The 12,553-nt window shown below is 42.2% G+C and overlaps 1 protein-coding gene across 3 annotated transcripts in view; it reads left to right on the forward strand.

Moving 5' to 3' along the window:
* The window catches only part of WNT7B (Wnt family member 7B), a 293,293-nt gene extending 282,027 nt beyond the window's left edge, over window positions 1-11,266 (forward strand). For all 3 annotated transcript variants that reach the window (XM_069228250.1, XM_069228249.1, XM_069228251.1), the window contains exon 4: window positions 5,717-11,266. In XM_069228250.1, the coding sequence (XP_069084351.1) occupies window positions 5,717-6,196 (480 nt within the window). In that variant the 3' untranslated portion in view covers window positions 6,197-11,266. The remainder of the gene's footprint in view (window positions 1-5,716) is intronic.
* Window positions 11,267-12,553: the final 1,287 nt, after the last annotated feature.

Raw genomic sequence — 12,553 nt, forward strand, 5'->3', positions numbered from 1 at the left:
ATTGCTGTCCACAGAAGTACAGATGAAAATGGCAGTAGGTCCCCCCAGGATCAAAAGTGCCTCGCGCTCAATTTGTGCATATTTTGTCTCAGTGTCGGTCAGTGCTCTGCTCGCATAAGCAATGGGAACCACAAGCCCACACTTTTCTTCTGTAAGAGAACTGCTCTATGACCCACAGGACTTGCATCCGCTACAAGCTCTGTCCAGCTCCCTGGATTGAAATATGGCATGGTGACATCTGCCAGCAGTGCCTCATTAATTTGCTGGAATGCCATGTCAGTGCAGGAGTCCCACAGGACATCATTCTTCATCTAAGCTGGAATGGCTCTGATAGGGTGACCAAGTTCAGGATGAAGCAACCACTATAAGTGGCAAAACCAAGGAAACTCCTCACCTATGTGGTGTTTTGTGAGATAACTGCAGTCTTTCTGGCCTCTGCCTTCTTTGGGTCTACCTGCAATTCTTTTCTGGAAAACAGAAATCTAAAACATCTCCTGAATTCTTATAGAATGAGCATTTCTGTTAATGCAGGGTCAGCCTACTGTATTCTAACCGCTTCAAGGTTGCTCTAAACCAGTGATACCCAAAGTACAGCCCCTACTATCCGCTTAGGCAACAGCAGCACCAGGCTTCTTCTTACTCAACTCAGCTCCAACATTAAAACTATGTAAAATAATTAGGTAAGCATAGATCTACAATTTAATTGAAGATAAAAAAGAAAGTTACTAGGGTGTCCAGCAGCACTTAACTTCAAGAATACCTTCTTGTTTAAAGACATCTTGCAACAAATGTGAAAAAGTACAGATAAATTATCTTCAAATTCAAAAGTGTATTTCATTAACAAGCAGAACCGCTTTAGTTTAGTACATCAGATTATATCAGCGCATTGACAAGTATTGTTTAAAAAAAATAATGATAGTGTTGAAACATGGATTTAGAAACATTAATGCTTCTATCCACCCTGACAACTATATCAATTGTGAACTGAGAGGCAAGTCAGTTATTATGTGCACCTTTTGGGTGCCCTGGGCTGCTAATATATATAGACAACATTGTAGCTTATTAAATCAAACACAGAAGGTTTCAAAGAGTACACATCTTGAAGTCATGTATTATGTGCTCTAATATGTGATAATGAAGTAAAAGGATGGAAAATGAAATAAAACAATTGCCCAGGATCACACAGTTTGGTCAAGTGGTAAAGCTGGGATTGATTCCGGGTTTTCTGGTTTCACATTTTGCAATTAAGTCACTAGATATACAGGCTTTGCTTCCTCTACACCCACCTTTATCCCTCCTTCCCGACCACCACCCACATGGCAAAAATGCGGCCCTTGGTCACACCACAGACCAAACTTTATGGCCCTTGGGAAAATGTTTGCAACTACCCATGTTCTAAGCCACACATGGTGTTCTTTAAAAGTGTAAAGGAATATTAAAATTTCACTGTTAATGTCCATCACTCCTACTAGGCCAGTGAGGGTCTCACGAATAATGTTCTGGAACACCTCTGCTGCTGCTGATATTCCAAAATGCATCCTCTTGTACCTTCTGAGCGTTGAGAAAGTGGTTATGTAGTAACTCAACAGGTCAGATTCTAGCTAGTGGTAACCCACACTGAGGTATAATGCCAAAAAACACTGAGCACCATTATGGTTCACCACTATGTCAGTAACAGTAGGGCTTTAATGCCTCTCCCTTCGAATGGCTTTGGTTGGAAGCCACATAGCCACGCACAGTCTGATAGTCCCAGTTTGCATAGGCTTGGGTGCAATTACCAGAAGAAAAACCCAGGGAGTGGGCCCTGTGATTTTCTTGATCACTCCCTGTTGTTCCAGGTACTACAGTTCTTTCTCCATTAGTGGCACAGAGTGGAATGGGACCCTCTGGTGGTGGAGTGCCATGGGCCTCTCAGTCACATCAATGTGCAGCTTTACCTTAATGCCTTTCAGTGCCCTAATCACTTGAACAATTGGGAAAACTCTTGCATAATGATTGTGGCATGGGATTCACAAATCTGTCTAGCAAAGAAGACTAGCCCCAAGTCTTCCACTGTGTGGCACCTGAGGAGAGTGTGAGAATCACATTTTGTCATGTGAAACTGTGCTCACATTGATTTCTCTTCAATCACCACCACAACCTCCATGACCCTTCTCAACAGCTATAGTTTGGTGCCCCCGTAAGGGTGAATCCTTGTAGGAGCTAGTTTGGGGTGTAGTGTGATCTTCCTGAACTGGGCAGAGTCTATGAGGTTGACAGAGGTAGCAGTGTCAATGAGTGCTGTCATGTTGGTGTCTTCAATGTCAACGGTGCACTTGGTGGTGGTCAATCATGGTTGCCCTCTCTGCTGGCACAGGAGATGGTGAACACATCATCAGGCATTTCCCCAGACTTGCCACTTTTGACTGGCTCCCAGCTTCTTCATCCTCTAGTGACAGTTGTCATAAGGTTGCTCTCCCTTTTCCTTTGTACCCCGCACTTGAGCTTTGTCCACAGCTCTGTCATACTTTGGCAAAGTGATTCATGAGTCCACACCAAGAACATGACTTTCTTTGAGCTGGGCATACTTTTGTGTGCATTGTGTCAGGCCAGAGTTGCAACACCCCGTTTTAGGTGCCCTGGGCATGTTCAAAGTATGGGCAGGTCGACTCTTGATGGCATCTACCCGCTGATCCTCCATTTTCACCTTCCGTGTCATGCTTGCCGGGACTGCCCCTCTCGCCAGTAACAACTCCATTTCTTCAGCCTGACTATCCACAAGCTTGTGTGAACGTGCCAGGATCAGTATGTTGTCCAGCGAAATACCTGGTTGGCATTGTATGAGCTTCTACAGGACATCTGAACTTCAGCCTTAAATTAGCGGGCACTGATCTCATTACGCTGGTTAATGTTAGTTCAAGTACTCTCCAGTTTCCTGAGCCATGTGTAGAAGACATTCACTGACCCCTCCTCTGCTTGCTGGGCTTGTCTCAGCGCAAAACTTAAAGATCAAAATGGTGATTGAGGGCTGCCACTGCGGCGTCAAAGTCATCGTCCCCACCTGTGTTAGGTAGGTGTTCAAACAGGTCATACAACTCCTCACCCTCGAAGTGGAGCATCACTGACCTCTTTACCACTCCATCAGTTATGCAGGCGGTGCAAAAGTAATGTTGCAGGTGCCCAACCCATGTGTGCCAGTGCAGGGCATTCATGGCACGGTCTCCTGTGGCATTTCCGTGACTGAGGAGTGGGTGCAGTGTGCAAGAGCTGCTGGTGCGGGATGTTCATCCATCGTTCAGACATTGTGCGTGGGTGACACTCAACTGTATGTCACTCACATCAACAGAATGTGACTACCTCTTGTGGTACGTTGGTTGCGTTCATCAAATGTTGGGTTGGCCCCTCTGCAAAGCAGGCAGAAGGAGTGCCACGGGCCTCCAGTACAGACAGTCCATGAGGGCCTCATCTGAGGTGTCTGCTGTCCTCACCCTTCCTTTATATGTTACAGCCACAGCAAGACTTTATTGCTCCTTTCTTCTTTGTTATTATGTGTTTGTGTTCCACTCAATCATTCAGTGTTCTTGTCTTTTCACAGATGGGGAATGTGATAATTTCCCTGATCCACCAGCAGCTGCTGGATGGACTGATCGTCCACTGAGGCTCCTTCCCGCCTCTTCATGCAGCAGCTTCAGCCCGCTGCGGGGCAGTGTGAGGTGCACTTGCTCACGACCCAGTGGTGCCTCCCCCCCTTCCAAACACAATGCTAGGCCTTGCACACATGGGCCAAGCAAGCATCACAGATAGTGGCTGCCGCGGTTTCAGTCTTCTGGGTGGGGCAGGGGAGGCCCTTTGTGCCTCAACGATGCAACTCGGCCTGCTGGGCGGAGTCACTGGAGTACAAATGTGGGAGGCAGGACACACAGACTCCCCTCCACAGAGTATGACAGGGTCAGTCAACTGCCGGCCACAAGAAGAGCGCCACCTGGCGCTACACAGGAAGTGTGAGCTAGGTGGCGATCACAGCACACACAGGCTGCAACCATCTTCATCACAGGTGTAAAGTCTGCGGAGTGCAGACTTCTGTGTGCCGTAGTACAAACGTAAGGAATGTTACCTGAACAAACCTTAGACAACTAATATAGCTTTTTTCATGAAGCTTTCCTAATGGAGAAACACTTGAATTGACAATATGATTTTTTCCAAAGTTTTTGAGGAGGTTTTATATTTTATGCCCTCACAATGCACGAGCGGAGAAGCAAATAGTGAAGAAAGCAATTATTATATGAGACACAAATGCATCCAACTTATGATTTAAATACACACTTTGTAACTTTGCGTTAATTATTTTAGGTATAGTTTTTACCATCAAGCACGATCTAGGCAACAGAGAAATTAAATGTACTATATTAGAAAGTGTCAAGTGCTACATGTAAACACTTGCACGTTTTCAAATGAAAATCATCAATAGAGATAGTAAGAGGAGTAGAACTCTGATTTGCAGTAAATTGTCAAAACAATTACTGCACCATATCACATATTGTACCAGCAAAGTTAGACATCCTCTCTGTAAATAAACTTCAAATGAAGACCACACATACCTTTTGAAGTCAATAAATGATACTAAAATGAAGGGCTGTGCTTGTCAAATCACTGAATAGTATATTAATAAAAAAAGGTTTCTCTAATGATAGCTTATTTTTATGTAGCCCTTCGTATATTTTCCCATTTCTAAGCATACTAAATATTAACTTCAAGTTATGCTTAAAGGAATATACAGATAATGTAGACTGAAATGCATTATTTGTACATTTTACTCATAAGTATTCATTATGGATATCTTGGCCATCAGTCTGTTTTCTATTTTGTAGTTCGACCAGCCCAGGACTAGTAAAACACATCAGGTGTACCTGATACAGTGTAGCTCTGGCTACCAACTGCAGCTAAAAATTACAAAGAATTGATTATATGCAGACCTCAGCGGCCGCCATTTCAGTATTAGCTAAGAGTAGAAGCCACTACAGGTTTCTGCTTCCTGCTCCCACAAACTCCGTTCCGTTCCTTGTGATTTAACCAATCTACTGGGAATTAAAATTAATAGTCCTTTAACTTTTGATAAATTTAGTTCTTGAGACCTGGTATAAATCACTGTTTATTAACATGGGTCCTTCAAGAGGTTTATTTGTTAGAACAGTTGTAATGATCTGCGGTTTTGCCTTCAGGCCTGTGATGCCACTTCCTGTGATGTTGTGAGCCAAAGGTTATTTATTGGTTGTACAGCCCCATTGCTTTTGGTGAAATAACTTTACTGGAAGGATTTGCTATAGGTACGAGTTAGTGCCACAATAACATACTTTCCTAGGTTGTTTCTTTATGTTATTTTGCTTTATTTTTACTAGAATTTAAAGGTACAGAACTAGAAAAGAACAAGGGTATCACAGCTCATACAGCAAATATTGTGCACATAATGATCCCATCCCACACCTTCTTCCCCCAGGAGCAGTACCTGGACACGCAACAATGAATTACTTAATTATCACAATTTCTAAAGTTGTATGCGAAATACTTCCCAATACAAAGCCATAACACAAACTATTGTGACATACCACAGTCCTAGTGTTTCCATGCCTAAGTGTGACATATGGTATCGAGTACTGGTAATACAAGGGTTCTGTTTATAATACAAGGAATTACCTTTTCTACTACTGATCTGACTCATTGTGTTTGTTTCTCACTTTAGGCACTGGAGGATAGAATGAAACTGGAGTGTAAATGTCACGGGGTTTCAGGCTCCTGTACGACGAAGACCTGTTGGACCACTCTTCCGAAATTCAGAGAGATTGGGTACATTTTAAAAGAAAAGTACAACGACGCAGTTCACGTGGAAGTAGTGAGAGCAAACCGGCTACGGCAGCCCACCTTCCTTAAAGTCAAGAAGACCAGGAGCTACCAGAAACCAATGGAAACGGATCTGGTGTACATTGAGCGCTCCCCCAACTACTGTGAGGAGGACTCCTCCACAGGGAGCGTGGGGACTCAGGGGCGGCTGTGCAACCGCACATCCCCACATGCAGACGGCTGTGATCTCTTGTGCTGTGGGAGGGGCTACAATACGCACCAGTATACCAAGGTGTGGCAGTGTAACTGCAAATTCCACTGGTGCTGCTTTGTGAAATGTAACACGTGCAGTGAGCGGACGGAGGTGTTCACCTGCAAGTGAAGCACATGGAGTGTATAAGACTCCAGGAGACTATTCAAGAGCATGGAGTCAATAAATGAATACAGCATCATTTGCACATCTTAAATTTTCTACTGGAACTGGTTGGATTTTGCCCATAATTAGAGCCCCCCCTCGCCACCCACACACAATTATGATGCTTCTTGATTGGAGGTTGGACATGCAATAGGAAACAGATGAGGTGACGGTGAGCACAAAGGGCAGCGGTTTCTTCACTTTATTTGGTGGTCTAACTCATAGAAGACCCCTGTTTGCATTTTGGCCCACATTGGAGGACTTCAGAGAAATGGCGGGTCAGTTATTGTTGAAAAGAATGTGACCCTGACTGGTAATTCTACAGGGAAAAACTAACCCTTCAAAACACAAGTGAACTTCTGTGAGATAACAGAATTTATATGGACGGTGAAAAAAAAATCTAAGAAAATATTGGAACCCTGGATTCCACTTGTTTTGGGAAATGTTGTTGGGGGGGAAATTTTCACAGTCTATATCAGCTGCCAGTCACACTGGAATGATTTTAAAGAACATTTAAGAAATATTATTTATGTTTAATAGCATCAAAACTCCTAAGCACTAACGGGTAGCTACGTCTTAATTCTGTACTAAGTGTAAATTTACTAGAACACAGTTTTTTTTTTAATATTAATGGTTATCCCTAAGTATTTCAGTGCTACTGAGCCCTTACTAAAGAGGGCCTTATTTATATCACAACGTAGCAATAAGGCCACGTGAAAGTGTGGTTACCTGCTCTTGCTGCTGTAGCTATCCCCAGATTATATTAAATACAAATAATCTGTGTTAATTTTTACGAAATCTCACTGCTAAGCACTCTCAATTTATGGAGTCAATCTCATATTGATAATGCAATATGTTCCAGAATCAAACAGCGCATCAGTGGATTAGCAGGTAATAATCTTATAGATCCTAAATCCAAATCCAATGCCGTAACCACTAAACTATGGGATCCAGAGCTGAGGAAGGAACTCGATTCATCTCGTTGCACCTTGATAATTTCATTAAACATTATTAATTTACAAATATTTAATTGGTATGCAAACTTTCAGAAAATTACAGAATTCTCCTCTTTTTTTCAAGATATATTTCTTGTGATGTGAAAACCTGCGGCATATTGTTCCTGTGCACTTCATAATTTTGTCTCAAACATGCCACACACATTATGAAATGTGATGAAATGGTTGAATGTTTGTAAAAAGAAATCAGCAAAATATATGATTTGAGGGTGGGGGAAATATTTTCGATTCTAATTTGAGCCGCAGCTTTTACATATATTCGATATGTTTTGCAAAGGAAATATGTGCTACCCCTTTCCGATTTTTGTCACTTTTTGGTTAGAAAAGATTGCAGCAAACTGCAGTTTTGTATATGTTATTTTGAGCAAAATAAGGGAAAGGCACAACAGTGTTTTTACTTACTACCTTAAAAAAAACCCTGATTGGATACTCAGAAATGTTACACAAGGAAAATGTTTGCTAGAACATTTCACAAAAGGTGTAAATGGGCAAAATAGGCATAGCTTCACAACTGTGCTAAGTACAGAATCACCAACTTCACCCATTTCATCCCGAGTTAACTAGAAGTGTCTGGGTCTCCCTTTCAACCTTTTGACCGAGCTCATACTTCCAAGTCTTTCCATGAATATTCCTAGTAGTTTGTGGGAGCTCGCCTGCGTGTCTGTGTGCTGGAATTCTGCTCCTGCTTTTCCTGTTGTGTTGCTAACAAAGGACTTAGGCCCAGTAGGACAGTCTACAGTTCTCAAGACAGCCTTTCAGATTCAGACTGGCAGGTGTCACTCAGAACAGCGTTCGGCCAAGTCATGTGGTAGCAGGGAGCTCGCGTGTCACATTACAGAGACAGGCGCAGACATTGGTCGCAGCTCTTACCCTTCCAAGATGCCTTTGATTTGAAATTGAAATATTACTGTGCATATGATTGCGAGTAGATACATTGTTAGTGAGCTAGTCCTACAGTACGAAATGTAATTTATATCGGTATAACCAAGAGACTAAGTAGAAGTAGTCCGATTACGATTCAGTCAGTACTGTGACTGGCACTAGGATAGCTCTGCTGTTCTCACCCGTGTGTGGTTTGTAGCTTAGGCTCGGCGTCGCTGGCTCCCTGGACCTAAAGGTGCAGTTGAATAAAAGTGCCACTGTGCTATGGCGCCTTTAGTCACATTGTCAGCCACGGCTGCTACAACGGTAGCCCCCATCCCAGCCTGTCACAAACGTATGCAGCTGAAGTCTTGATCTAGTTAAATGTATGAGGCGGTCCTGCTGCTGGTTTCGTTTGAAATGTGACAAGCTTCAGATTGTAAGAAGTCCAAACCTAGATGTACAGGCTGAGACTAAAGCATTGTCTTCTCACATGGGTAAAAACAACCAATGTAAGTGACATGCCATTGAGCAAGAGGAGGCAGTTTTACAAAGACTTCATGGCACCTCCCATAGTTTTGAAAGCAGCATTCAACTGTAAAGCCTGATCAAACTTTACAGATTAAGTTCTGGCTCCTATGTTTAGCACTTCCAGTTATTCAGAGAATGCCACTAATTTGTTGTGTGCATCGAGACCCCAAGAAGGAATTGGATCCTTGATGGCACGTCGCAAACACTGTTTTTTAGGTTTAATAAAAACGCCCCACTTCATCATAAAAAAATTAAGGTTTAGGTATGTTTTTAACTTTATGATCAGAACACCATTTTGAAAAGTGATGGGACAAATTGAAAAAACAAGTAAGCAGGTATAGTGAGAAATAAATATGCAGGAGCTCATCACAAACAGTATATAGTGCCTTGTATGTAACGGAGGGTGGAAGGCAGCTCGTATGAGAGTCCACCACCACCTTGAAGCAGTAGAGATCTTCCATGATGGAAGATTTGATATTTGTAAATTGATCTGCGGTAGAAATGAACATCTCAAGTCCACCAACACACACTTAGACACATAACACAAGCACACAATACAGGTGGTTGCCCGTAAAAAGCATAATTGTAAATACATATCATTGCTTCCATCCGTTTGAGTGAAAATACAATCATACATAATACTTTTTGGATAGCCTGAAGCACCAAGTGGCAGGGGCTTGCTAGTGCCAGCATCTTTGCCCATTACACAAATAGGTGATTTATTAACTTAGCTCTGGGTGAATGGGCTCTGTACTGAAGTTTGTACCAAGCACATTAGTTAACCATGTCTCGCACCATCCACTTCCACTGCGCTTTATGTGGCACCTGAGAGTAGCTCATCAAAGTCACAGATAGAGCTTCAGATTTAGCAAACGCCCAATGATTATCAGTACTAGAATTTCGTGGAAAGCCACATTGACAACCTTCTACACCCATGGTAAACAAAATCTTCATTTTGCTTTTGAAAGTAGGACAGGTTAGAGACATGTCACATCACTAGATTCCTAATTTTGCAAAATCTGTCCTTTTATGGGAAGGTGATGGTTGTGGGCAAGTGAATAGGCACATATAAAAACTCAATTCATTTAAAATCCAGCTCATACTTTCATAACACCTGACACTCACACTGGAATGACAGAAAACTAAATATTTGAAATGTTATTTATGATATGATAGTACAACAGATTGACGCAAAACTGGCGATATTTTCTGCTTTTCCTTAATTTTTTTACTATGATGCCATTTGTTATGTTTAAGATTATCCTTGATTCTAACAAAATAATCTGTACATGCAGGATTGTTTTTGAGCAGGAAGGGGCACCTTCCTGCACAAAAACAATCCTGACAGGCTTTTTCCTCTTTCTATGTGTAATGCAGAATGCAGTACATATCGAAAGAGGAAAAACGGAGGGGAAATAAACATATTTCTTCTCGTTGTACCTCCTCTGTGGAGGCATAAGGTTTTGGTGCATCCCCAGGTTTATATGGTCCTGTAAATCTGGGGGTGCAGCAAAATCTATGGATCCTGGGTTGGAACACCCACCAAAATGCTCATAGAACGCCTGTCCAGGGCAGAGTACCGCAATGCAGCGATTTACACTATTTCACAGTGGCTTTGCATGGCTTCATAAATCTGACTTAGAGCCTTGCACTAGGCATGTACCAATTTGTGCGGTGCAAACGTGCCGCAATGCTCTCGTAAATTTCCTCTGAGCACTAATATCAATAAGACAGTCTCTTGGGAGCCATAGCTACACCCAGCATTTCAGTTTAAATTTGTTTTCAACATATTCTTCATGACCAGAATCGCCTGACTGAATACTTGTTTGTGCTGCTGTTAACACATTTCAATAGTTAAGCGCTGGATATTTAACAAAAGCATCTATTATTCATGTTATTTCAGTGCTTGGTAAATATATGAATGGACTCCTCCTCACAGTAACAAATATGACCTGCACTTTGTGTATATATAGGCGTGATTCGTGAGCCCACTGAAGCTCCACAACAGGTGGGAGTAGAAAACTTTTAGGTTTATTACTGGTTTAATTATTGGTTTAGTTAAGGGCTCCTTGACTAATAAATGGAGATGGAAGGCTTCACAGTGGAATTAAGGCTATGACGTCTTTTCCTAAACGGGTGAGTAGGAGCATATTTGTATTTTCTTCTGAAGGCTACTCCTGGTGTACTCGGTGCATCCTAAACTATGCATTGCAAGGTAAGAGCAGGCGGGGCATGATAGTGCCATGGCCCGCCCCTAACATGAACCCTGTTTCTGCCTCATGAAAACTTTTATATTTTATAGTTAATTATTTTTGATACAATAAAATAAAAAGACACCTTTGCTAGAAAAGTAAAGAAAAAATTAATATTCCTTGATGAAGGTGTCTCCTTATGGCAGCAGAATCTCTGGGAATTAGTTTGAGGTACTCTTGCCCCACTAAAAAGGAAAAAAAGCGAACTTAGCAGTTAAAATGCCAATGCAGTGGCAGACATTTCTCTTTACGAATACTACCTAACGCAACATAACGTGCTGTTCTTCATAAAAGCATGGGTTCCAAATTTCCAGCTTTCGGATGTAGTTTTGTTCAATCAAATGCACTTCATTGTTTATTAAATAGATTTCACCTGAGCACTGAAAATCTGGTGTTTTCTTTCAGTAGGTGCAGACCTGCCAACACACACAGTCCCACCATGTGTGGCACAATATCGGCTCTGCTCACACGGTTTTCAGTTCAGAAGCTGATACCACACAATGGACAGCTCAAGTTTCAAGGCTGGGCACTGCTGATGTTCATGGGGGTCTTGCAAACTCCCCATCACATTAGAAGCAGCCTCTGAAGCTTTACTTTCGGGGACGGGGGAAAGTCAGTTCCATAAACCCAACCTCTTATACTTTCTAAAAGCTATGGGCTTACAGCCCTGCCCCTCCACTGACCCCTCCCCTCAGGCCTCCATCTTCTCTCTCACAGTGACATTTATCTGAAAATAGCAGGTCTGTAAGTGGATTGCATGACAGGTTTAGCTGAAAGCTCCAACTCTGCATACTAGGGTTCACAAAGTAAGCACAGAATTTGGTAGCATTATTTAGGTGTGGTTAGATCTCAAGTATATACATAAAGGGTGTATTGTCGTATTTAATGCGCATATATACAATATAACACACCCCTGGAACTTGGAGCTCTATGTTAAATTTATGACTAATCAGTGTTTTATGTACTTGCTCATCATTAGGCACACACACCCCTTTAGAGCATCCATACCAAGAAAAGAAAGATAAACTAAAAATAATGGGCCTCATTCTAAGATCGGACCAATACCTCCACCCCAGATTTACCATCAACAATGCAAACTGTTATCCTGGGAGGGGGGAATAGGGCATAGCTACCGGGTATTGTATTTGGTACCCAGAGGGTAATTCTAATCCCAATTCCAGTTCCACTAGTTATTCTTAATTTCTTCTTCTTCCCAGTATTTCACCCAGAGAATTTAGATGCTTTTAGCAAGTGAAGTCTGAAGGTAAAAGACAGATCTGTGTCGGTACCACATTTCTATTAGTTCCCCCATCGAAATTAGGAGTACTTGTAATGAGGGCTAAATAATGATTTTAGAAGGTAAAAACATCCTCAGATGTAAACCACATTACACTATCATCACAAGAAACGTTCATTGTCCTGCCATGGAGCTTGCCTTGGAGCTGTGATGAGTCTGCATATGATAATTACCCCCTAGATCAGAGGTCTTCAAACTGGGAGGCGGGCCCCCCTAGGGGGGCCTCAAGTGATCCCAGGGGGCCGCCAAACGCTGGCCAAAAGAAGCATTATACAGATAACATGCCTTTGTTTTAAGCAGAAGCATGTGATTGCAGGTTTAGAAAGGTAACAGTACTTCACTGCAATGTTTAAATAGGTTTACACAT

Source organism: Pleurodeles waltl, chromosome 4_1, assembly GCF_031143425.1.
Source record: "Pleurodeles waltl isolate 20211129_DDA chromosome 4_1, aPleWal1.hap1.20221129, whole genome shotgun sequence".
Taxonomy (NCBI): Eukaryota; Metazoa; Chordata; class Amphibia; order Caudata; family Salamandridae; genus Pleurodeles; species Pleurodeles waltl.